At 53.2% G+C, this 26,508-nt stretch overlaps 1 protein-coding gene and 1 long non-coding RNA gene across 4 annotated transcripts in view; one reads left to right on the forward strand and one right to left on the reverse strand.

The window, feature by feature from the left end:
* The window catches only part of MDGA2 (MAM domain containing glycosylphosphatidylinositol anchor 2), a 231,845-nt gene extending 219,492 nt beyond the window's left edge, over positions 1-12,353 (reverse strand). For both annotated transcript variants that reach the window (XM_032110643.1, XM_032110644.1), the window contains exon 1: positions 12,183-12,353. In XM_032110643.1, the coding sequence (XP_031966534.1) occupies positions 12,183-12,255 (73 nt within the window). In that variant the 5' untranslated portion in view covers positions 12,256-12,353. The remainder of the gene's footprint in view (positions 1-12,182) is intronic.
* The window catches only part of LOC116444903, a 39,164-nt gene continuing 24,829 nt past the window's right edge, over positions 12,174-26,508 (forward strand). Inside the window, exons 1-2 of one of the 2 annotated variants that reach the window (XR_004240582.1) lie at positions 12,174-12,261; positions 22,897-23,041. This is a non-coding gene — a long non-coding RNA (uncharacterized LOC116444903). The remainder of the gene's footprint in view (positions 12,262-22,896; positions 23,042-26,508) is intronic. The other variant, XR_004240583.1, reaches the window with a different exon arrangement.

A 26,508-nucleotide genomic window follows, 5' to 3' on the forward strand; every position in this document is an offset into this window, starting at 1 on the left:
CCCCCAAGAGCTTTGGTTCTTCCAGGAAGAGCATCCCAGGCAGTGGGAAATTTTGGGAAAAGAAGGATTTCCCTCACTCCCAGATCCAAGGGGGGAAATTTGGGATGAAAAGGAGCTGGGAGTGAGGGAAATCCAGGATAACCAAGTGGGAAATTTTGGGAAGGGAAGGCCATCCTGGATTTCCCTCACTCCCACATCCGAGGGGGTTCTGCTGCAGACAGGGCTGGATATTTTTCCCACCAGGACCACCATGGAAAAGCTCCAGAGGCTGGAATTAAATTCAACCCATCCCATTTGTTGGGAGAGCACTTTTCCAATCGGAAACAGGAAAACACCTGGATCAATCCATCCTGTGGAACACCAGGAATCTTCCACCTAAACTCTATTCCCAACCAATCAAGAGGAGGAAAATCTCCAGGATTTCATCCACATCCAAACATCCCCCTGGAATGTTTCCATACTCAGGGATCCACCAGCTCAGCTCCAGGATCCACCAGTTTATCCCATCCTGTCCCAGTTTCCCAATCCACAAATCCCTGGACATCTCAGGCAGAGCACATGGAACTTCTGTGTCTCCTAAAAATCAGCTGGAAAATCCCACCCAAAAGTGAAGAATTCCAGAGCTTTCCCAGCAAACACAGAAAGGACGGATCCCATTTATTCCTTAAACACCCTCATTGAATGCCTGCCTTCATTCCCACAATCCCTAAAAAATATTCAGGAGCTCCCTTCCCTCAGCACACGCAGGATTGGGCTCTCAGGGGAGGTGGGAAAAACCCATAGGAGAATTCCCATTGGATTTCTCCGGATGGGAATTTGGTTCCAGGGTATTGATGCTGCACTTCTAAAAAAATCCCGGAAGTTTGAGGGATTTTTTTTTTTTTTTTTTGAGCACGGAGTTGCTGTGGGCAAAAAATGTTCTTTTTCTCGGGATTGGGATCGCAGCGGGAAAATTCCGGGGGTTTTGGTGCCAGAGGTAAAGCTAAGCTTTCCTACAAGGCAAAAATAAAGAGATTAATTAAACTAACGAGATGCAATTAGTGCTCATGGAGCTTGGAGCAACCTGGGATCGGGAAGAGCATCCCCGGCCATGGCAGGGGGTGGGGTGGGATGGGATTTAAGGTCCTTCCCAACCCAAACCATTCCATGAGGGAATTTTTCCCTCACGTTTTGTTCTTCAAAAGCTTTTCAGCCTGGCCGAGCACGGATTGCTGGGATCTGCGGAATTCTGCACTTGGAAAAGAGCGGCCACTTCCTGGACATTCCCAACATCCCAGGAATCCATGGATACAGCTTAAATCCCAGCCCAGAGGTTTGGAAAACGCTTCTTAATTCATCAGTTCAGCCCCGGTTTTGGCTGGCACAAAGCATTCATGGAATTACGGAATATCCTGAGTTGAGAAGATCCCATGGGGATCAAATCCAACTCCTGGCAATCCCAAGAATTCCAGCTCCATCAGCACCCACAACCAGGTGCCATTAATTAACTGATAATTAATTAATCTGTGTCCCAATGCAAAGTTTGATGGAGTCCAGCTCGGACTTCTGGATAAGGAACCGCTGGTCAAAGATCCCAGAGGGATCCAATCCAACTCCTGGCAATCCCAGGAATTCCAGCTCCATCAGCACCCATGGCCACGTGACATTAATTGATAATTAATTGGCATCACAACACCATTTGGGTTTAATAGAGCCCAGCTGGGATCAGGAACCCCCGGTCAAAGATCCCACAAGAATCCAATCCAACTCCTGGCCCCACACTGGACAATCCCAGGAATCCCAGTTCCATCAGCACCTGCAGCCAAGTGCAATTAATTAACTGATAATTAATTGGTGTTCTAATACAATGCCTTGGATTTAATAGAGCCCAGCTGGGATCAGGAACCCCAGGTCAAAGACCCCACAAGGATCCAATCCAACTCCTGGTCCCACACTGGACAATCCCAAAAATCCCAGCTCCATCAGCACCCACAACCAGGTGCCATTAATTAACTGATAATTAATTAATTGGTGTCACAACACTGTTTGGGTTTTATAGAGCCCAGCTGGGATCAGGACCAAAGCCAAGGAGCAAACCCAGCCTTGCTGATCCCAAGTAAATCCTTTCCAACACCTCCAGCTCCCTTCCTGCCACGGTACAAAACCGGGAATTCCTGGAAAAGGCCAGGATTTCTCCTCTGGGATTAGAGAGCAGCTCATTCCTCATCCACCCGACTTGTGGCTCCACGTGGGACCATCCTTCCCTCTCCTCCCACCAAATTGTTGTTCCAGCAAGGAAAAGGACGGATTCCAGAGACTCCAAACTCCTTAAAACCTCCTTTTTCTCCCTGGAATTCCATCAATCCGCATAGGATAACCTGGAAAAGCTCCTGGCACAGCAATTCCAGAGGCAGCACTGGGAGCAGAGCCCCCCTCCAGCCCCACCAAAGCTGCTCCAGAACTTTTACTCAAAATTCCCAGAGAAACCTGGAGTACAACAAAGAATTCCACTCCTTATCCATGTTTTCATTGACTTGGAATTTCTTTCTTTATCCAGGAAAACTCCAGCTTTTCCAAAGCCCTCTGATCCCCTGGAATAACTCTTGGAAGTCACAATTTATCCCAAACCCCACATCCTTCCCCTCATGTTAAATCAGCCACATCTCAGAGACTCCAGACTCCTTAAAGCCTCCTTTTCCCCTGGAATTCCATCAATCCACATGGAATAACCTGGAAAAGCTCCTGGCACAGCAATTCCAGAGGCAGCACTGGGAGCAGAGCCCCCCTCCAGCCCCACCAAAGCTGCTCCAGAACTTTTACTCAACATCCCAGAAAAACCTGGAGCACAACAAAGAAATCCCCTCCTTATCCGTGTTTTATTTGGAATTTTTCATCCAGGAAAACACCAGATTTTCCCACACACCTTTCCCTCCCTGCGCAGCTGAAGGAATGATTTTAACAAGGAATAAAAACTCACATTTGGAAAAGCAGGATAACTAGAGCTCTTCCAGCTCATTCCAAGGCTTTTTGGGGGGGGGAATTAAACCAAGCTCCCAGCCTGGCTGGGATTTAAATAATGGTCAGGATGAATTCCAGGTGGGAGGAGTTAAAAAAATGGGAATGGGAGCAGCTCTGGTTGGTTAATGAGCTGCTCCAGCTGCACCGAATTGGGAAAATTCCCATTTTTCTCCATCTCATCCCTTCCTAGAGGAGGGACAGCTGGGAAAACAGGGAATGACTTTGTCCCATCACCTGAAGAGATCAAATTCCAGGTTAAAACCTGTCCCGAAAACTCCTGTGGCAGCATTCCCGCATGGATTCGAGCCTTGAAGTATAACACTACCCAGACTTCTGGATTGCTCCATATTCCATCAAAATAATGCTAAAAAATCAGGAAAAGGGAAGGCATCCAACAGCCCAGGAGCGGAGTTCCCGCTTCCAGGGAAAATCCTTTATTCCCATGGCAGAGCCCAGTTCCTGCAGCTCCCCTCCCTTGTGAATATTCCCTTAGTTCCCAACTCATATTCCAGGCTCCTGAGCTGGAAAAATCTCCCAGTTTTTAGCTGCAGGTGGAATAGCTGGGATGGGATCCATGACAGAAGTGAATGGGATGCAGTGGGAATATGGGAAGGAACAACCCCCCCATCCCACCTTTTCCTCTCCTTCCTCCAGCTCCCCGCTCCCATTTTCCCTTTTCCAGTGCAAAAACCCATGGATGGCACAGCAGGGATGCCAAATATCCCTTTTTTTTTTTAACTCCTAGGGAAATCCTGGAATTTTTCAGGTATCCAGCTCCCTTTCTATCAAGGATTATTGTTAACAATGCAAATAATTTTCTTGGGAAAGGGGTCACATTTATGGGATAATGGGATCCTGAGGCAGGAGAGGCTGGATAAAGAACATTCCATGACCTGGGAATTCCCTCCGTTCCCCACATTGGCTCATCCTTCTCCAAAAGGTTGGGTTGGAATGCAAACAATCCCAATTCTCTGCAGCTCCCACTCCCACCAGGCACATTCCAGCTCCCAGCACTTCCCAAGGATTCTCAGCTGAAAATTCTTGGGAAAACCCTTCCCTGGGATTCTCAGGATCTCCCTGATGCCAGAAATTCCAAGGAAAAGCCTGCACACCCTGCACCATCCCGGGGGGTGGCCGAGCTCCCTGCAGGATCCCTCTGGAAGCGCCGTCTCCAGCAGATCCATGAGGAGTTGTTATCCCACCTCAGCATTCCAGCCCGGAGAGTTGGGAATGCAGATTTTCCATTCCAAACGGATTTTCCTTCCCGAACCCAGGGAAGAGGCGACACCTCGGCATTCCCTGTTGGATCAGGATATTGGGAACACTTTATATAAGGATTCTACTGCTGATAAAAGGATGGGATCAGTCGTCTCCCTTAGGAATATCAATCCTGGAATCATGGAATGGCCAGGCTGGATGGGGTTTGGAGAAACTTGGGATAATGGGAAATGTCCCTGCCCATGGAAGGGTTGGAATGGGACGGGATTTAATTCCCTTCCAGCCCAAACCATTCCAGGATTCAGGATCTCATCTGATGGAATGTCCCATCTCATGGAAAACAGTTCCAAGTCCAGCATTAAACTTCCCAAAGGTTAAATATCCATAAAACAAGACCAAGGGGAATTCCAGCTGGAAAAACGAGCTGGAAATGTGGATTAATCCAAGTGCTGAGAGCACCATGGATTCCTGGGAGGAATCCGGAGCTAGCAACACCCAGGGATGGAGCAGGGATGGATCCTGGACTGGAATGAAGCATCCCAGAAAAAAAACAGGAAGAGGGATTCTCGTCCGTCTGCTCAGCGGGAGCCTCTGATCCCCATCTCCCAAATCCATGGGCGAGCAGCCAGGATCCCTCAGGGAATCGATGGTGGGAATAAAATCCCAGCGGTTTCCCCTCATCCTGGGTTCCCGATATCTCCTGAAGGATCCCAGATTGGAATACCAGATCCCTGAGGTTTGCTCTGAATCCCACCCTGGGGCTGCCGAAGCGGCTGCTGGAACGGGATTTTCCCAAATCTCCCAGATTTCTGGGAAATTCTGGAGATGACAAAAGCCACCAGAGGCCACCTGTCCTCCCAGAATTCCAGCAGGGAGGGATGGAGGAGCACCAGCACGGATTGGTGGCCATGGAAAGGCTCAATCCATCCATTCCCTGTCAGCATTCCAAAGTATTCCTGACCTCCACGGAAAGGAAAAGTTGGACTGGCCACATGGATCGCTCGTCATTCCCAGCCTCCCCTCTGCTCCTTCTGGAGATCCCAGTGACTCCATGGTTCCCACCTGTTTTCCCCAGTTGTGGGAAAATCCCATTATTTTTAAAATTCAGGAATTGCAAGGAAAACCAATCCCTTTAATCATTTTCCATGGAAATCTGCTTTGCCGGGAAGACACTCCTGGTTTTCATGGCACTGCCCCATTAATTCCGTGCATTGCCTACCAGCAGAATTCCCAGGATATCCCAGGATCCTGGAACCATCCAGGATGGGATCCACCTCCAATATAGACAGAGGCATCCGACCCCAATTTCCTGCCCCGTTTTCTCCCTCAAATGCTGAAATACTCCACAGTCACATCCATTTGTTAATAAATCCCAGGATTATTTCGGTTGGAAAAGCCCTCCAAGATCAAATCCAACCATTCCCAGCACTGCCAAGGCCACCACAGCCCCGGCTCCCCAAGTGCCACATCCACAGGGATTTAAATCCCTCTGGAATTGGGGACTCCACCACGCCCTGGGCAGCTGTGGAGGGCTGGCCAACCTTTTCCATGAAGGAATTTTCCCAATATCCAACCTCTGGCACATTTGATGGAGCATCCGATGTTTTCCATCAGGAATTCCAGCACATCTCTTAGGGAGCTGCTCCAATTATCCAGCCAGGAAAAAAATCCTTTGGATTTTCACTTTGGGGCTTTGATCACTTCAGATGTTGTCACCTCCTCCAACGTCTCCAATGGATCCTTGGATCCAGCTCCTCACCTCTTCCTGCCCCTGTTTTCCTGGGATAATTTTATCCCATTTATGTCCTTCTTTAAGCACAGAGCTCCTCCAGTCCCGTTTTCCTGAGAATTCCACGGCAAACACATCAAAATCAACTCTGGTGCTGCTGGGAGTGGTTCTAAAATATCCCAAATTGAACGGGATCATCCAGGATCATCCCGGGATCATCCTGGCCCTGCCCAGACATCCCAACAATCCCATCCCTGGGAGCGGTGTCCAAATGCTCCTGGAGATCCTGAAGCCTTGGGAATGTGCCCATTCCCTGGTCAGAGCCCACCAGCCTCTGGGGGAAGAACTTTTCCCTGAGATCCAACAAAATGTGAGCCTGGCAGGAATTTCAAGGCTCGGTCCTTCAATATTCCATGGGAGGAGGAATCTCATGGACAGCCTGATCCCACATCTTGGAAAAAGTCCTTATTCCAGAAGAGCCCAGGCTTCAAAATCCGTCTGGGAAGAGCCAAGTGAGCACCCTCCATTCCCAGCTATTTTTGGAGAGATTATTTCTGGAAAAGGCAGGAAAAATTTCCTCTGGATCCAGACAGGCCTCGGAATTGGATAGAGGGGCTATAAAAGGATAAAGGAGATGATGGGATGGGAATTGTCAGGACTCAGCCTGGATTGAAGGGAAGGGTGATCCAGCGGTGATGGAGCTGCAGCATCCCAAACATCCAGGTCAGATCCAGGCTCCCAAAATCCCCTTTCTCCAAAAAAAAATTCCTTCCAAGATATAAAATACATGGGAAGTAAACAATTTCTATCCCTGAGCTCATCCAGTTAGGGCTGAATGGGATTATCCTGGTCCTGGAAGGGGAAGGAGCAACATCCTCCCTGCTCCAGTCTGCATCCTGCACGGGGATCCCATCCCAAAGGGAATTTCCCACTGGAGGAAGAGGATTCCATGCAGAGGAGCCCATTCCCTACAGGAATACACCGATCGGTATAATCCATATATGGACTGACAGGGATCATTATCCCTTCACCCAAGGAGATCCCAAAAAACTTTTGAGGAAGGTGGAAAACTGAACTGCCCTTTAATCATTTCTGTTTCATCCCAAACATCCAGCACGTGGCCAGCTCAGATCCAAGCTCCCAAAATCCCCTTTCTCCTCCTTCCTCTTCCTCAGACTGACCATAACTCCTGGATTTTGCTCTTCTGAGCCCCCAGAACTCGAATTTTTGGGTTTTTTAGGACTTTTCCTTTCCAAATTCCCTCCAAATCTCCCTCACGTGGGTCCAAGGCAACGTTTTGACCCCACAGCACAGGCAGCAGAGCAGGGATGCAGCTCCCGGCATTCCAGGAGGATCCTTCGAGCTCTCCGCGCACCCTGGGATGCACCAAACCGCAGGGAAGTTTTGGCTCATCTTAAATCCCACACATTTACCGAGCTTAAATCCGATTTAAATCTCAACAATTTCACCCTAAACCCCAAATCCCCACCCTGGGGCGCAACCGGCACCTGACTTCGCACACCAGAGGTCACCAGTCCCTCCCTCCCGGGATTCCGGGTGTTCCCAGCTCCTTACCCTCGGCACAACCCGATCCGTAGGAGCGGAGTCCATCCCAATCCCTTGGCTCTCCACGCATTCTTCCCCACTCTGCACGGAGCTGAAGCTCATCCCAGAAATCCCAAACAAGTGCGGCACGGAGGGAGGAGGAGATCCCTGTCCAGGGCTCAGGGAAGAGTTAAAACTCCCAAGGATCCGCTGGCTCCCGCAGAACTCCTGGAGCAGGCGCCGGAGGAGCGCAGCTGCCCCTGCGGCAGCGCATAATTCCTTCCCTGTTCCCAGAGAAGCTTCCCTGGCACAATGTCGGGAATTGTGCGGGGTTCAAGCGCCCCAGACAAGGCCGGCATTCACCCAGCGAGGCCGTGGAAATATTCCCCATGGAAATACCCTCCGTGGAAGTCCCCTCCATGGGATATCCTCCCTCTGGGATTGGCGATCCAGAGGTTTTCCCTGGCCGCTGGTCCAGAGGTTTCGCAACGAGGACCCGGCCCTTCTAAGGAGCCCAACGCTCTCCCTCAGAGTGATTTTATCTTCCCATCCCTCCTCTCATCCTTCCAATCCATTCGCTCCACCCGTAAAAACGTTGGGAAAGGCCAGGTTGGAGCGGCTGGAGGCCACTCCCAGCTCTAAAAGCGGCGATCCTTAATCCCTCCGGGATCTGGGCACCAGGGAATAATCCCCAGCATCACAAAGAGGCGGCCGCAGGGGCGGAAGATCTTCCCAGATCTTTCCCAGATCTTTCCCAGATCCTTCCCGATGCCCTCTGGCCCTGCTCCACCTCCCCCGGGATCCAAGGAGCTCCAGCAGCCCCCAATCCAGCTGGATCCCGGGGAAAAGGGGCAGATCCATGTTTTGGGATGCCCAGTTCCGAGCAGGCTCTTTGGAAAAGCTGCAATGAGTGTTGAGGCCGTTGGGTGACATTTGGGGCTTGGATCAACCGGGATAATGTCCCTGGAATTTAACACAGTAAATTCCTTCACTTCCAGGGGAACCAGGAATTTCCCTGGAATTTAACACACTAAATTCCTTCACTTCCAGAGGAACCAGGAATTTCCCTGGAATTTAACACGTTAAATTCCTTCACTTCCAGGTTTTTTGCACCAGCAATGGGAAACCTCGTTGTTCCCAAGGCCGTGGGTGCTTCTCCCAAAATTCTGCACACCTGGATTTCGTGCAAAGGCTCGGGAAGGCTCCGATATTCCTGAAAACAGTCCACGCTCATTCCATGTGTGATTCCAGGAGGAATTTAGAGCCATGCTGAGGTTATCCTGATGGGATGTCGAGCCCTTTTCCCTACAGGATTTGGGTTCGAACAGCGAGCGGGCGGCACTGAGGGGTCACTGTCACCCTCACACCCTTCCTGTGTCATCCCTGGTGTTCCCAGCCGTGAAAAACTCATCCTCGGGGTCTGCCCTGCTGAATTCCAGCTGAAATCATGGCAAAATTCCTGAAAACTCGGCAAGGAGTGGATAAACCCCAGCCCAGCGGCCCCAGGATCTCAGAGGGGGGTGCACTCCCCGTGGGACCCCAGCGGGATCTCACCCAGGGGGTCCCAGAGCCACTCCCAGATTCCACTTGGAATCAGCTTCCCGGAGTCAGGAAGTGTCGGCTTTGCCACTGGAGCCGGGATTGTCACCCCACCAGCCCCTTACTCCAGCAAGGTCCCCCCCATTCCCAGGATCTTTCCAGCCCCCACCCCGGAGGTGCTGGAAGCACTCAGGCTCTCCAGGCTCCCATCCAGGAATTCTCTGCGCTGTTCCTCACTGCACAGGGCACAAAACGGGATCCCAAATCCCCAGCGAGCCCACTCAGCCGGGGAGAAACAAACCCCAGAACTCCTTCTCCACTCTCCCAAAATTCCCATTTTTTTGCTGAGTGGCCTCTGCGCTGTTCAAACCTCCCCGTGCCCGTGTCAGGCTCCTCGCTGAGCCGATTTTTCCCTCTGGAAATTGGAAGTTGGGTGAAAGGAGAACCCTCCTGTCCTGAATCCCTAAATTTTCTGCTTTATTAGCAGTGCAAGTCATGCATCATGGAAAGGGGAGGAAAAGCGCAGCACTGGAGTCGTTCCCGATTCTTTGGCCAGGAAAACGAGCGGAGCTGAGGAACTGCACGAATTCCCAAGGATTTCAGCAAGCTCCGCTCTCCCCCATCCCCTGAGGAAGCAGAACGTGGCACAGGGCAGGGCTGGGCCTGCCCTGCTCCCAGTTCTGCGCTGGTTTCCCTTTAGGATCGCGGCTTTTCCATCCCAGCTTTAGCATTCCAACGGAACATCGGGGGAGTTAACGAGGAGCTGCCCAGGCAGACAGCACGGCACATTAATCCGGACTGTTATAGGAACTCGGAATCAGCAAATGGGGGATTTATTTTGCATTTAAAGGCAGGGGAGCAGCTCCCGACTGCTGCCGTGGCGGGTGGGCACAGGCGGTGCCGTGCCAGGCTCCGTGCCGGCATTCCCCGCACCTCCAGCAGTGCCGGAGCCATGGGAGCATCCAGGGCTGGGAAGCGAGTGCCCATCACCAGGCAGAGCCGTGCCAAGGCCAGGTCCTCCCGTGGGATGAGCCAGGGAGGAGCTGGAGCAGCAGCCGGAGCCTGCGGGATGGGGCTGAGCCACCTGCAGGACTGGGAATATCAACAGGGAGCAGGGATGGATTCCAGTCTGCTCCTTCCTCTCGCCACCTTCCTCATGGAGAGGGCTCTGGAGGTGTGCCCGCTCCCAGAGGAGCACAAAAACAAGGAATAAGTGTTAACGTGGCAAGACACCTCCCTGGCAGCACCACGCCGGGAAGCAGAGCTGCGAGGCTCTCGGGATCTTCGATAAAGGACAAAAAACTCGTTCAAATCCCGCAAACCGATTTTTCCAAAGCACCAAGATCCCAGCAGGATCCCTCTCCCAGGCTGGGGCTCACTTTGGATCGTCTACAGGGTCCAGCCTTCCAATCCTGCTTTCCCAAAATGGCCCTGGCGCACCGAGCAGGCTCCTCGGGGGCTGCAGGCACAGCCCGGGCTTGCAATTTTTTTGTCCACATTCCCAAGCCGACCTTCAGCCGTCCATGAAGACATGGAAATTCGCACGGCACCGCTCTCAAACACGGAGCAGCCACACACGCCTGACTTCCCGGTGCTCCCCCCCGCTCTCAGCAGCCCTCGCTCCCCGTCCTTAACCTAAATAAAGCCGTCAGATCGCACCGGAGGAGAAAGCAGCAGCACCAAAGTCTCACTCCGAAGCCCCGAGTGCCATCGGAGCTGAGCCCGCATCTCCTCCCTCCAGCCCCCACCACGCTCTTCCCCGAACAAGCCCTCTCCTATTCCAGGCAGTTGCTATTCCAGAGCATCCAACAATATGTGCCTGTGTGCCGGGGGAGGCAGGGAGCCGCTGCCAGCGCCGATATCCGCACCCAGCCATCCATCCGCCGCGGGCTGAGCCTCTCAGACATTCGCAATCCCAAAGATTTTGCCAAATTAAGGAATAAAAAGGGGGGTGCATCTCTAATTTGGGCTCTCTTCCCGGTGGGAAGCGAATGCCGAAGTGCGGGAGCGGGCGGGCTCGGAGGAGCGAATGGCACACGAAGCGTTTCATGGTAAATTCATGGATCTCCTTGCTCAGCCCCAAGTGCCGGAGCTGCCGGCAGCACCGCACCGCCGCCGAGCCCCGCCGCGCCGCTTACATAACCCCCCCGCCCGGCCGGGGCAGCACCGCGGGGGCAGCGCCACAGCCGGGGCATCAGCGGGTACGGGGCAGGGATGGGGCATCGCCACAAGCGGGGCATCACCGGGGACGGGGCATCACCGGGGACGGGGCATCGCCACAACCGGGGCATCACCAGAATCGGGGCATCACCGGGGACGGGGCATTGCCACAATCCGGGCATTGCCACAACAGGGGCATCGCTGGTACCGAAGCATTACCGTGGCCGGGGCATCACCGGGACCGGCCACACCGCGGCCGAGGCATCGACAGAACCGGGGCATCACCGGGATCAAGACATCGCCGGGACCAAGGCATCACCGCGGCCGAGGCAGCGCCGGCAGCGGGGCACCGGGCAGCATCCCGGCCGCGCGGGGTCCGGCGGAGCGCCCGGCTCTCCCCGCCGCTCGCCTCCGGGCACCGCCGAACCGGGGCCACCTCGAGGGCGCGGGGGCGAGGGAGAAGCAACAAGACCGCAGCCCCAGCGCGGAGCGGGCGATGCCGCCGGCGATGTGCAAGTCACGGGCGAGGGGCAGCGGGGCCGGGGCAGCGGAGCCGCCCGCCCGCGGGGTCCGCGCGCCCCCGGCGGAGACCCGGGAAGTTTGCGGCGCCTTCTCCCCTGCCCCTGGCTCCGCGGCCGCGGGCGGCAGTGCCGCCGGTAACAAGTGCGGCGGCCGCGGGCGCTCCGCGGGCGCGGAGGAGCCCCATGGAGGCGGCGCCCACCCGCTCCGCCGCGGCGGCCAGCGCGGCCCGGGACCGGCTGCGGGCCCCCCCCCGCGCCCCCTCCCCGACCCCCCGAATCGCCCCCCCGCCCCCCGGCCCGGTTTTCGCCGTGAAATGTCAGCGTCTCATGGCAACGGCGCTGCCTCCGCTCTGCCTCCGCCGGCTCCCGCGGCGCTCAGCGGGGCCACGCCGCTCGCCCCCACCCCCCCCCCCCCCCCCGCCCTTCCGCCCCGGCGACAGTCGCGACAAGGTCACGCGGCGCCCCGGACTCACCGTACACCCCTTGGCCGGAGCTGCCCTCCAGCAGAACCGTCAGCAGCCCCAGCAGCCCGATCGCTACATCCATCTTCACGTGAGCATCCACATATCCAGCCCGGCGGGGCGGGGGGGGGCAGCGCAGCGCCCGCCGGAGCCCCGCGCTCCGCTGCGGCCGAGCCGCGCACGCCCGCGCAGGCAGGGCGGCGGGGGCAGGCGGCGGGCACCGCGCCGGTCCTCCTCCTCCTCCTCCTTCCTCCTCCGCCTCCGCCTCCTCCTCCTCCCGCTGCGCAGCGGGCGGCGCGGGGCGAGCCCCGCTCAGAGCGAGCCCCCGGCAGCGGCAGCCCCCGCACCCCCTCCGGGCCGCGGCCCCCTCAGGGCTCCGGCCGCCGCCGCCGCCGCCTCCCGGGGCCGCCGAGCGCCGCGCGGGGCCGCCGCAGCCGCCTGCGCCCCGCGGCCATCAGATGCCACCGCGGCGCCGCGGCCCCCGCATGGTGCGCGGGGCTCCCCGCGCGGCGCGGAGCGGAGCGGAGCGAGGGGGGGAGGCGGGGGCGGCGCGGGGCGGGGGCGGGCGCGGGGCCGCGGGGATGCTCCGGCTGTGGCGCTCCGGGAGCGGCCCCCTCCTCTCACCGCGGCTGCGGGGCGGCGGCCGGGCCCATGGCGGGGGCGGCGCGGGGCTCCCGCGGCCGCGCTGGGTGCGGGTGCGCTGCCGTGCGAGCGCGGGGGAGCGGGCGCGAGTGGCGGCGGCGGGGCCGTCACGTTGAGCTATACGTGCGGGGCCGGCAGCCGCAGCCCGGCGACGTCAAAGCTGCGTGGCTGCTGCTGCTGCGCGCCTTCCTCCGCCTCCTCCTCCTCCTCCTCCGCCGCCGCCGCCGCCGCCCCCCGTGGCCCCGCGGCTCCGCCACCGCCGCTGGGCGCGCGTGGCCGCGGGCGCTGCCAAGGCGGGATGCGCGGTGGCACCCGCGCCGCTCCGGGATGCGCTGAGCGCTGTGAGCCGCGCTGCCAAGCCGGGATGTGGGGTCTGGCCCGCTCCCTCCCGGGACTCGCGGAGCGCTGGGAGCCGCGCTGGCCCGGGGTGCGCTGGGCGGTGCGGCTCGCACGGAGCCGGGCTGCGCGGAGCGTCCCGCTCTGTGCCGGGATGCGCCGTGTCATTGCTGCGGTTCTTTTTTGTCCCGGGATGAGCGGCGCGGTCCAGCTCTGTCCCGGGATTCCGGGCGCGATCCCCCCGTGTCCCGGGATGCGCGCTGTGGCGCGGTCCCTCTGTCCCGGGATGCGCGGCGTGCCGCGGTGCGGTGGGGACGGTGAGGGGCGCCCTGAGCCCGCGCTGGCTCCGCGCTGCTCTCCCGGCCCGAGGGGTCCATCCTGCCCGTCCCGGGCTGCGCTTCCCGGCTCCGAGCCCGCTGTCCCCCTGTGTCCCCCCCTTCCACCCTGCTCCCTCTCTGCCCGGATCTGGGGCACCCCCAGGCTCTGATCCCGCTGCTGCCCCAGCCTCCACCGCCTAAAAACCCTGTGCTTGCCCAAGGTGCTGCCCCAGGGCAGGGGGCTAGGGCCGGTCACCACCCGGGAGTGACAGAGGGGACACGGGGAGGTGACAAACGGGCTGCTCTGTGTGTCTGATCCAGCTGAGCACACCTGAGCCGCGGGGCTTTCATCTTGTCATCCCCTCTTTAGTGATCACAAGTACCCAAGACCCCCCACTGGCTCCCAGCACCTTCCCAGCCTGCCTGATGTCCCCACATTTTGGGATTTGTGCTGGTGAAGGATTTGTTGGGCAAACGACTGCCCCTGTCCTCTTCCCTTCTTCCTTGGTGCCTGCAAGGATGGCCCCAAACCCATGGGCACCTTGGGCATTGTTAATTCAGCTTCGTCTGCCTGCACCAGTTACGGATCAGTGCTCCGAGCCAGCACGGTGACAGCGCTCTGGAAGGGACACCTGCACTGTCAGGGCTTGCTGTGACCCCACAGGACACTGCTAACGAGGCCAGGACTCTTCCAGTGCTCTCCTGCCAGGGGCTGAGCTCTTCCATCATCTCCCTGGGATGATCCAGTGCCTTGCTCTGCTGTGCTTCCACCCGCAAAGGGCTCAGAGCACCCAATCCACCACTTGGAATTCCCGCAAGGAGCTGAATTCCGTCCCAGCCGGGGCTGTTCCCAACTCCCAGCCTGTAAGGATGTGGGAAATGGGAGAAGGGATGGGCGCAGCCCTTTTTCGGTGCCATTCCCGTGCCCCCAGAGCTCAGGCTGGCACCCAGCGCTGGCCAGAGGTTGTCCCCAGCCTGCTGCCAGCTGAGGGTGGAGCTGAGGTGGCCCCGTGATTGTGCTCAAATCCCGTGTCCTCCTCAGGGGACACCGTCCTGTGCCATTCCAGACCCTCTCCCTGCCTCTGGCTGCATCCCATCGCCTTCACGGCTTGGTCTCCTGTCTGAGGGGACTCCCAGGTTGCTTCTCTGGGTCCACCCGATGCTCCTTTTTCCCTGATTTTCAGTTCCAAGGGGAATTTGGGACCATCTCCAGAGGTTGCACTCACAGCGTGACCTTCAGCTGCCTTTGGCTTCTCTCTACCTTCCCCATTTTCCCCTTTTCCCTTTTTTTCCACTTTTCCCCCTTTTTCCTGGCACACCTGTGCCCAGCTGGCCCTCCAAGCAACATGTGGGCCACATCTGGGCTGTGCCCATCGCAGCCCAGACTGGCTCCCAGAGCTCTGGTCCCTTCCCAGGGATTTTTCCCCCCTATTTTCCCTTCTTACTCCTACACCAAACCACCCCAACGTGGCCGTGCCCCAAAAGCTTTTTTCACCTCTCTGAGTGTTTTCCTCACCTGGAAAGCCCCATCCAGGGGCAGGTTTTGGAGGAAAAGCTGGAATTCTTCCCGTGGAAATGCCGGGAAAAATGCCATGCTCCTCACTGGCTGCTCTGTGGGTTGAACATCAAAAACACGGGAAGGACGGAGCCTTTCTCTCCCTATTTCCAGCCTTCCCATGGTTAATTCCAAGATCCTCCCAGCACAGCCAGATGTTATTGGATCCTGAAGGCTGGAATCATTAACTGGCTGCTGCTCTCCACGGAACAGCCCTTAGGAGGGAAGTTGTTAGCGGGTTGTTAGCACACCACTGACAGCATTCCTTGGAATTTCAGCCTTTGGCACTGCAGAGGGAAAACGAGGAGTAAACCTCACAAAAAAAAAAAAAAAAAACAAAACAAAACAAAAAAAAAAACAAAAAAAAAACAAAAAAAAAAACAAAAAAAAAAAAAAAAAACACCTCGCTTGGAATTGGGGAAAATAATTCCCAGCCTGGATTTAAGCAGGCGCACAAATCTCTGTGGGGTAAGAGCCTGAATTATTTCCATCTGAGGTGGTTTTTTTGAAAGTCTTTATTCCTAAAAGTTGAAATTTTGAGGCTCCTGCTGAGATCTGCTTGAGGATGTTCAGCTGTGATCCCAAATCCAGGAATTTCTCCAGACTGGGAGGAGAAAGGAGGAATTAAAATAACTCATCGAGTCAGAGCCGATTTTCCTGAGTGCCCCAAATCACTCTCTGTGATGTTAAATATGGGGTTGCTCCCTGCTGGAATAATTTAGCTGGGAATTGTGAAATTCAGCTGGTCCCAGAATGTTCCCAGGAGCAGGATTGGGGTTTGTGGTCGGGCTCCAGCAGCTCCAGAACTTGTGGGAAAACATTTCCCAGACAATGGGAAATTCCGAGCCTGCAACCCCCCCCCAGCTGCACTTCATGGCTTCATTTATCCCTGGGAAAGCCCATGAGGCTCATCGGGCACTCTTAACCCCAAAACAAGTCCCTGGCTTTGTTCCTGATCCCAAATCCATGAGAATTCATGCTGATGGGAGCCACCCAAAGTGTGTCCAGAGGGCCACCACTCCTCGGATGGGATCCATGGGGGAAAAGAGCTGGGAGAGCAGCAGCCAAGGATTCCTGAGTTGTGGATCTGGACTGGGAATCCCTTGGAGGGAATCGGGAGATCTGGGATTCATCCATGCGTGGCAGAGACGCAGCCAGGGACTCGTGGGGTGTCTTGGTCACAGGCAGAGCTCTCCAAGCTCACGAGAAAAGTTGATTTTCACAAAATCCTGGGAATTTTTTTGCCATCCATCAGGTTGTTCTCACTTTATAAAAAGGGGGAAATGAAAATATTGGTAGCAGGCACTGGGGGCTGGTTTTAACTCCTTCGTTTTATCCATCCCTCCCATTCCAAGGATTATCCAGTGGGTGATCACAGCTGGAATGGTTTGGTCCATCAGAATATCAGGGTGGGCTATAAAAACACCTTGAATCCCAAGGAATTCGCCTGCAGCACTTTTCCTATTTATAGGAAAAATGATGGTTTTTCCTATAAAACTTTCCTAGTCCAGTTTTATCCCTGACTGTGCTTTTTTCCCCTCAGGAATGAGGAGCCGTTGGAATTTCCCGGGATCCAGAGGTTTATGGATGGTGTGGAGCACCAAGGGTGTGTTCCAGACCCCTCTGTTGCAGGAGGGAAAAAATAAAACCAACTTTAAACCTTTATTGCAAATAAATCAAATCAAATTAAATCAAATCAAATCAAATCAGTCTGAATTAGTCTTACTCAAACAACAAAAATTCTGGGATTTTAATGCTTCCCACATTCCAGCAGCCATTTATCCCAGGAGCTCTCAGAGCAGCTTTTCTGTTGTATCCAGCAGCAATCAGAACCAAATTCTTTTTCCTCTCCCAGTTGGGAACAAGTCCACAAATATTTGGGATTTGACTGAAGGAGACCATAAATCCCCATTAAAATCCAGCAGGATTGGGTGGTGTGGGGGAGTTCTGTGGTGCTGGAGTCCCTCCTTATTCCAGCTTCCAATGAAATTGAGGGAAAACTCAATGATTTCACTTGGTCTCGTAACTCTGATGGATTTGGGGTGCGATTAGATTGGGAACAGATTATGCGTAATTAACAAATCATCCCGGAATGAGGTGGGGAAGCCCTGGAAGAGGGAAACTGTGAGTTCCCCATCCCTGGAAGTGTCCAAGGCTAGGTTGGACATTGGGGCTTGGAGCAGCCTGGGACAGTGGAAGGTGTCCCAGGGGGTGGAATGAGCTGAGCTTTAAGATCCCTTCCATCCCAAACAATTCCAGAATTCCATGATCTGAAATATTTTACAGAATTTTTACTTTTCCCACAGATTTTTCCCATTCAGACTGGCAGAGGAACAAGTCAAGAGCACTTGACTCTTGACTTGACCAGGCTCTTCCCAACTTTATTCCCAGCCCCTGGATTTCAGTCCATCCCAGCAAGGTTTCCCCTTTCTGGGGCAGATGCTGGAATTTAAAATCACCACCAAAGGCCCGTTTTAAGTGGCCCCAGGTCCCCCAAAGTTTCCAGCAGCTCTGCCTTCTGCTTTTCCCACTCTCCTGATGGGATGGAGTTTGTCCTGGAATTTGGAACAGGCTCATTGAACAATGTTTAGGGCCGAGCCTGGGAGGGATGGAGTTTTGGGATAAATAACGGAGTTACTAACCTGTTATCTTCAGTGCTGCAGTTTAAATCTAATTTAGTAATAATAAATTCATCAGAATTTTAAATTAAAAATCACTTAAATGGTAATAAATCCCATCAAACCTCCTTGTTTCAGCCCCGCTCTGCTCCCCATGATCATTTGGAATTAAGAGGAATCCTCCTGATGTCCAAAGGTTTACGTGGATGCAACAATTTGTGCTGCTGGTGGGATAGACACGGGTCTAAGGCCAAGCTTAATGTTAGGCTGTGCCTTGGGCTGGGTCTCCCTGGGGGGGGGGGTCTCCCGTTTTTCCAGATCAAAGCACCCCAGGATAATATCAGGGAATGGTCTGTGGGATCCTTCATGGCTGGAATTTGTGGTGTGGGTTCTTCCGGGCAAAGCGTGCCCAGAGGGCCACCACACCTCGGATGGGTGGTGCATCCATGGGGAAAAGAGCTGGGAGAGCAGCAACAGCTGAGGATTCCTGATCCAGGAATTCAGGATTCAGATTTTTCAGGAATGGCTGAGAAAAGGAGCTCCATGGGAACTGGCTGCAGCCCTTGTGGCTGGAGCCCAACCACTGGGAATGCCCAGAAAAATCATGGAATGGTTGGGGCTGGAAGGGATCTGGAAGTTCATCCAATGACATCCACGTGAGGGGGGCAGAGGGGACAAGTCCCTGACAGGAGGGGGCAGCCGGGGGGGTCGGGCTCTGCTGGCAGGGAACAGGGACAGGAGGAGAGGGAACGGCCTCAGGCTGGGCCAGGGCAGGCTCAGGGTGGACAGCAGCAGGAATTTCCCCATGGAAAGGGTGGTTCTTGCTGATCCCAGAGCTGCAAACCAGCAGCGAATCCAAGAGTTCCTGTGGGATTCGGTGTGGGGTGACCAAAAGGGACATTCCTGTTCCATAGAATCGTGGAATCATGGAATGGTTTGGGATGGAAGGGAAGTTGAAGATCATTTAATCAAATCCCTGCCATGGCAGGGACACCTCCCACTGTCCCAGGCTGCTCCCAGCCCCAATGTCCAGCCTGGCCTTGGGCACTGCCAGGGATCCAGGGGCAGCCCCAGCTGCTCTGGCAATTCCAGCCCAGCCCCTCCCCACCCTCCCAGCCAGCAATTCCCAATTCCCAATGTCCCACCTAACCCACTCTCTTTTAGTTTAAAACATTCCCCCTTTCCCTATCGCTCCATGCCCATGGAAAATTCCCTCTCCCTCATTTTTATCACTCCCGAAAGGCCTCAATGTCCTCGAGTCCCTTTCACCACCCGACACATCCTGCCTGGAGCTGGATGATGGAACCACAGAATCCCAGACTGGTTTGGGTGGGATGGAACCTTCGAGACCATCCCATTCCAAACCCTGCCATGGGAGGATGGAATTGTTCGGGATTTGGCTCCCGCCCATGGTGCTGTTGTTACCCAGCAGGATGTGGATGTTCCTGCTCCTGGTTTTGTGGGTTCACACCCAGCTCTGGCTGCAAAACTCAGCCCTGTGCTGTGAAATAATCAAAAGAATCCCGTGCCCTGCTGTGCCGACATTCCCTGGCATGGGAACAGCGAATCCCTGGGATTTGGGAAAGAAGTGGATCCCATTTAATTAACCAGTGACAAACGGGGCTGCTCAATCCATTGGGTGGCCACAATGATGGCAACAAAATTGGAATTTTCCATCCTGGAAATCATGAAAAAAAAAACATTAAAAATGTGCTCCTTCCCAAAAATTTGTTGGACAAAGAAGGAGTGAACGAGGAGAACTCCAGGATGGCTGACATTCCAAAAATAATGAGTGTCTTGTGCATTATCAACAGAAAAAGTCAGGGAAAAAAGGGAGTTCTTGTGAAGGCACAGGGAAATATCAATCCACAGCACTCCTGCTGCCAAAGCTGCCCCCGTTGCACTATGGAAATGAACCTTGGGAATTCTTTGGAATAACGCAATCAGAGTGAGTTTATTTCCCTGAATAAAATGAAATCCCATCGGAGCCTCTGCATTCTCCATCATTCAGGGGGAAACAATTAAATTGTTCCAGGAGCTCCTCGCTGCAGCCACTCCATGCTAAACACAGGATGGATTTGATTAGCAGGAGATGTTTCCATGGGCATGGAATGACTTTGGAGTGCACTCTGCTGGACATGGACCAAGGGATTCAGCACCACCTGATCCTGCTTTATTTTCCAACCCCAAATCCATGCAGGAATCAGTTCCCCTTCCAGAAAAACCCACAGTGATTAAGGATGAAAAGGAATATCTTTATTTTAATCCAGTTTTGAGGGGAGATGATGGGATGCCGGGAGTTTCCTCCTGGATCACGTGGGATGGAACCTCTTGGGAAGGCGCTAAGGGATCAGTCTCACATTTGCCAGGAAGCTGGAGATGAACAAATTAAATTTTCCCTGGGTTATTGCACTTCAGGTGTCGCTGGTGATTCCTGGCCATGGACAGGGAGCTAAGAGGTGCCTGGAAAAAAAGTGTTAATAAAATTCCAGCAGCGTGGATGCTGTGGAGCTGGATTAGGATTTGGAATATTCCCAGCTGAGGTGGTGTAAGGCGTGAGGATGATGAGGCCCTGGAACTGATTCCCAGAGAATCATGGAATCATTGAGGTTGGAAAAGCCCTCCCAGCCCACTGAGTCCACCCCGTGCCTGATGCCCACCTTGTCCCCAGCCCAGAGCACTGAGTGCCACCTCCAGGAATTCCTTGGGCACCTCCAGGGATGGGCACTCCAAAGCTCCCTGGGCAGCCCCTGCCAAGGCCTGAGCACCCTTTCCATGGGGAAATTCCTGCTGCTGTCCACCCTGAGCCTGCCCTGGCCCAGCCTGAGGCCGTTCCCTCTCCTCCTGTCCCTGTTCCCTGGCAGCAGAGCCCGACCCCCCCGGCTGCCCCCTCCTGTCAGGGACTTGTGCAGAGCCACAAGGTCCCCCCTGAGCCTCCTTTGCTCCAGCCTGAGCCCCTTTCCAGCTCCCTCAGCCTCTCCTGGGGCTCCAGCCCCTTTCCCAGCTCCCTCAGCCGCTCCTGGGGCTCCAGACCCTTCCCAGCTCCCTCAGCCGCTCCTGGGGCTCCAGCCCCTTCCACATGGTGACTTCACTGCCTGTGACCTTCTGACCATCGTTTGTCTGTCCCACAACAACAGCACAAACACCGAGCACAGCCCTCCCCTTGACAACGCAGGACAAAGACCCTCCCTGCAATCCTCCCCTGCGCTCTGAATCCAATTATTTTTCCCAATTCAGGCCAATGAAAGGAATCTGAGACTAAAATTGAGAGGAATTTGGCATCAGGTGCATTTCGAGGCGTAGTCGAGGTGAAATGGACGGGAACGGCTCCTGGCTCTCACGCGGGGTTGTAATTGTGTAATAAGCACCGAGTTTGCTGCAAAATCTGTCTTTTAATTTCTCTCCAGTTTAGGAGGCACTTCACACACCTGCCTAATAATTTGAACAATAATAGGTCACGGCAACGAGTTCTCCAGGTGAATTCCAGACATTAATTGCTCCTTTTTCATCTCTTTTCAGCCAAGATGTTTTTCTGTTCCTGTTCCAGATGAGTCAGGCTTTTCCTTCCCCATTTTAATGTCTCTTTTTCATCTGTGCAAGCTGGGTTCAAAGGGGGAACCTCTTTCAGTTCAGCTTGGGTGAAATCCAATCCGTTTGGAGCATCCTTTGCCTTATTTTCCTGCTTTTCCAATGGGATGAGCAGGAAGGAGCAGCCCATGATGGACATCCTCAGAGTCAGCGTGAAGGGAAGTTTGGATTTTTGCAATCACCAATCTTCCTGGACAAACTGGGGAAGGAGTTGGTGGTGGATGTGATGGAGGATCAGGGATATGGAATCTCATGGAGCTACTCCTCAAAGGAATTGCCCAATAAATTCAAATATCAATTATTCTCGGAATCTTTGATATTCTCTTCAAATTCCTGCCTTTTGAGGGCAAAACATATCTGGCCACTTTATTAACAAGCTATCAGTTATTTATGGAATTCCTGTATTATTCATAAACCAGAAAAGCAAAGAGGGTTTCCCTACTGAAGGGCACAAGTGGGAGCAGGAAGAAGGAAAAAATCCCCTCCCATACAACAATTATTTGAGGATAAATTATGGAATTTTAAAGATCACTTTTCAGATGGGACAACTCTTCATTCCACAAGAGATGGTTTGGATTATTTTCACTTGGAACTGGGAGTTTCCACACAGTTTCTGGGATGAAAGGGTTTGATTTAGGATTTGAGCCAGATTTCAGAGGAGACGGGCTCGGAATTTTCTGTCCTGATTTAATTATTCAGCTTTGCTGTTGTTTCAGAATACCTTGGGTTCTCCTCAAGTTTTACAGCCGTCAGTGAGGTCGGAGAGGCACCACTCTGAGGTGGTTTTGTGGGATTGATGGGATTGTGCAGGGCCAGGAGCTGGACTCTGATCCTTGTGGGTCCCTTCCGACTCGGGATATTCCATGATTTTAAGCAGGATTTTTCCACCCTGAGCCTCATGGTTCAACCTTACTCTTTTGCATCTTTGGTCTCTGTGGAAATCATTCCAAAATCATTTCTAACCTGATTTTATTTTGTGTTTCATCCATGTCGTAAATAATTAAGGTCACTTTGCCATCCAGCTTCGAGTCACATTTGCATAAATTCACATTAAACCCATTTTTGGTAAAAATCTTGATGGTGGTTCTTTGAGGGACCCTAAATCACTCATTTGGGATGACTTTTGAAGTCAGCAGGAGCCTAAATCAGGACCTGATGCAGTTTGCTGAGAAAAAAATCAAGATTTTATGGATAATATGAGGGGTTTTTTGGTATTGCTTGTGGGGTCTTCTTGATGAAGGAAAAATGCACTGGGAATGGTTTTCCCTATGAAAGGAAGCTTGGAATGGACCTTGGAATCCATCTGGGAGTTGCCAGCATCAACAAGATGGAAAAGCAACTCCCCCAGAGCAAAAGCTGAGTTTCCTCATTCCCACCTCCATCAAAATGAATGGAAGCAAAACCTTGAATAATTCCACGCCTGGAAAACTGGGAAAATACATGAGGGAAAATAAATATAAGGATAAAAGAGGGGTTGAAGGTCGGGATGATTTAGCCATGGGATAGTTCTGCCTTTGATGGAAAGGATAATAAAGGATTTTCTCCAAAGCTGGGGCTGATAAATGATTGTGTTTGACTGCATCCCACACTCGGGAATTCCCTGGGATTTGGTTTTTTCCTTTAATTATCCAAATGTGATAAGAGGAGCTCGTTCTCCTCTCTCCCAACAGGGACGAGGAAGAAACTCCCAACATTAAACAGTTTGCTCAGAGCTGCACCTTTGCTTGGCCTCAGGCAGCTCCATCCCGATTAAAGCACGGGAAGAATTGGAAAACACGGGAAGAGCTGGAAAACACGGGAAGAACTGGAAAACAGGTTCTGTGTTAATAAACACCACTGAGAATTTGCTTTCCAGGCACAGTTTTAAAGGAATCTGAAGGATTGAATCCTGGATATCAATGTGGAAACAGAGACTTGGAGTCTTTGGTGTCCTCCACCAGGGAAATCCCACAGGGAAGTGCAAGGATTTGGAGGAATTGTCTCAATAAGGAGATGTCTTTGGGAATTTTCGTGCCTGGTTCAGAGCAGAGATTCCTCTGGGCATGTCCTGTCCATGGGCAGGGACATCTCCCACTGTCCCAGGCTGCTCCAAGCCTCATCCAACCTGGCCTGGGACACTTCCAGAGATCCAGGGGCAGCCGTCAGCTTCTCTGGGCACCCTTAGGCCTCCCCACCTTCCCAGCCAGGAATTCCTTCCTAAAATATTCCCACCAGGAGATCAAACACCCCACCAGTAGCTGGGTAAAGCCACAGATTTCCCTGGAAGTACAGGAACCTCAAGGATCCTGAGAATGAGCAGAGAATTCCCAGCAGGGAATGTCTGGAAAGGCCAATTCTTATACTCAGAAAGGATGAAAGGAAAATGAGAGTGGCCAACAGATGATGTGGGTGTGCACACAAAAAGGGCTAAATAGGAAGGAAATTAGAGATAATTCAGAAAACTCAAATGCTGCATGAAATTCCCTTTGTTTTCCATAAGGAGAAGGAATCCAGGAGTCAGAACCCTCCATCCTTCTGAAATGAAAGTGATGCAGCCAAAATTGCAGGATAGGAGAGGCAAGAAAACCTCCAAGTTCTGCGTGTGGAGAAGCTGAATTTTAATCTTTGCGGAAGGTATCTTTTCAGCTTTATACCGGCTAGCGCTTGTATTTCAATGCCTTAGAAAGCCTCGAGCAGCCTTGAGAGGTAGCAAGGGCGATCTAGCACTTTAGTAGCTCTAGAATCGGTACCTGAATCAGCTGCAGAGCAAATACCATCAGCAGAAGCAAAGAGGGAGAAATATAGCTCCCTGCCCGCTCAATTCCCTGCAGTTAGAAGCCTTCAAATGAGACAGACGACCAGAGATGTTTACAGGAAAGTCGCTGAGCTGAGTGAGAGAGCATTTGCCTCCCCTCGACCATCTTTTATTAGGAGAAGGGGAAAGGGGAGGACTGGGGGCGGACCCGGGGTGAGCGGCCAATCAGACACTGCTGAAGAGTCTGAGTTACATTTGGCTTTGCCCGCGCTTGGAACAAAGGAGCTCGGAGCACATGTCTTTGGGAGGGGGGAGGGGAAGCTCAGAACAGGCAGCAACAAATCTTGCTGCATTTTTCACTCCTTTTGGTACCGAAAAAACCCCAAGAGAAAATTCCACTCTCAAGATCTTGAGAGTCAGATCTTGGTGGGTTTAAAACATCCAAAAAAAAACCACTGGGAAGGGCCTGGGAAGTTCTAAAATTGATTGGATAACTCATTATTCTGCTCAGCCTCCCAATTCTTCCCAAAGGAAAGAGTAATTAAGGCTGTGGAAGCAAAGGAGACCAAAGGATAATTTCCATCCTCGTTTATCTCAGTTAAATTACAGCAGAGACATCGCCCACCTTCTTATCTTTCAGATATGGAAACAGGTTCTTAGATAAGGGAAATGTAGTGGGTCCAAGTGATCTCATTTAAGGGCAGCATTTGACTTTGCTCCCCACAGGGAATTATTCCTAAAGGTGGAGATGCTGGGATTAATCCCTGTATTTCCATCTGGTCCATCTATGCTGAGCAGGAATTTCATGGGATGCAGAGGGAACTGCTCTGCCTTGGACAGATCCTATATAGAAAGAGCTCCAGGGTGGAAATTTGGGATATAACAGGTGCTTGTCCCAAGGAGTTTGGCTCCAGAGGATCCCAGATTTGTTTGGGCTGGAAGGGATTTAAATCCCATCATGTTCCAAGGGCAGGGACACCTTCCACTATCCCAGGTTGCTCCAAACTTCATCCAGCCTTGGACTTTTCCATCTGCCCCGGCTCATCCAGCTCAGGACATCCTCCCTTTGCCAGGTGGGACATGGAAATGCTGAATTAATCCTTGGATTTATTGAATATTTCCCAAATTCCACAGGAAGTAACTTCACCCCAATTTTGCCATCCGTGGTATTTGACCAGATTTTAAATTCACGGAATTTGAGGGTAATTTAGGTTCGGAGGGATTTATGGAATTCCTTGGACCCAACATTCCTCTCGAAGCAGTGCAAAGTCAAATGAGGTAACCCCGAGTTCAGGCCAGTTTATTTCTGGATATCTCCAAGGATAAAGATTCCTTCTTACAGTCAGGATGAATTCACACATTTCTCCTTCCAAGAACTTTTCCCGCTTCATCTGTTTGCACAATTTTCCCAAGGAGCCAGGACTTTATTCACACCCTCCAAAATCTTATAATCTTAAATAAAAACCCCAAAACCTCTGGGAATGGGAAATCAGAGCTGGCTCCACCAAGGTGGGGTTTGGGAGACAAAAAGGCCAAAAAAAAAAAAAAAAAAGATAATTGTTCAGCCCTAATAATTATTTCCTTTGGAAAGAGTCGGAACTCCATGTCTTGGGAATTTCTGGAGAAAGTGGAAGTTTCACACCTGGAAAATGACTAAAACCTCCCACCCCCACAGGTGAAGGTGGTGTAAAATCCTGTAAAATCGTGTGTTCCCTTCAGGAACGGGCTGCTCCAGCCTGGATTCCCTGGAGAGTCACAAATCCCACCAAATCCCACCAGCAAACCTGGGCTCCTCTATGCCAGGACCCTGCTCCAGGCTAGGCTCCTCTCTCCATGGTCCTGCCAGGACCCTGCTCCAGGCTAGGCTCCTCTCTCCATGGTCCTGCCAGGACCCTGCTCCAGGCTGTGCTCCTCTCTCCATGGTCCTGCCAGGACCCTGCTCCAGGCTAGGCTCCTCTATCCATGGTCCTGCCAGGACCCTGCTCCAGGCTGTGCTCCTCTCTCCATGGTCCTGCCAGGACCCTGCTCCAGGCTGTCCTCCTCTATCCATGGTCCTGCCAGGACCCTGCTCCAGGCTGGGCTTCCCACAGGATCACAACCTCCTTTGGCCACATCCCCTGCTCCAGTGTGGGATTCTCCACGGGATTCTCCCCCTTTCTTAACTCTTTTATTCCCAAAACCCTGCTGGTGTTGCTGCTGGGCTCAGCCTTGACGTGGAGCCGGTGGAATTCCTTGACCGGGAGCCCATGGAATTGGTTCCATCAGGAACGGGGCAAGCTTTTGTCACCTTCTCAGAGATGCTACCCCTGCAGCCCCATTGCCACCAAAACTTTGCCCAAAAACCCAAACCACCTCAAAATAAAACATTTTTGTGCATTGAGTCCTGAGAGTTGTAATACACGTGGTGGTTTTTGGGGCATTCCTCACTCTGGGGCAGACAATCTTCATTAATTATGTTTTAATTATGTTACTAATCAATCCTCAGAGATGAAAACAAATAAATTTTGCAGCTGTGGCCCTGAACTTGTTTCATTTCGTGCTCACACTT

This window comes from Corvus moneduloides, chromosome 6 (genome assembly GCF_009650955.1).
Source record: "Corvus moneduloides isolate bCorMon1 chromosome 6, bCorMon1.pri, whole genome shotgun sequence".
NCBI lineage: Eukaryota > Metazoa > Chordata > Aves > Passeriformes > Corvidae > Corvus > Corvus moneduloides.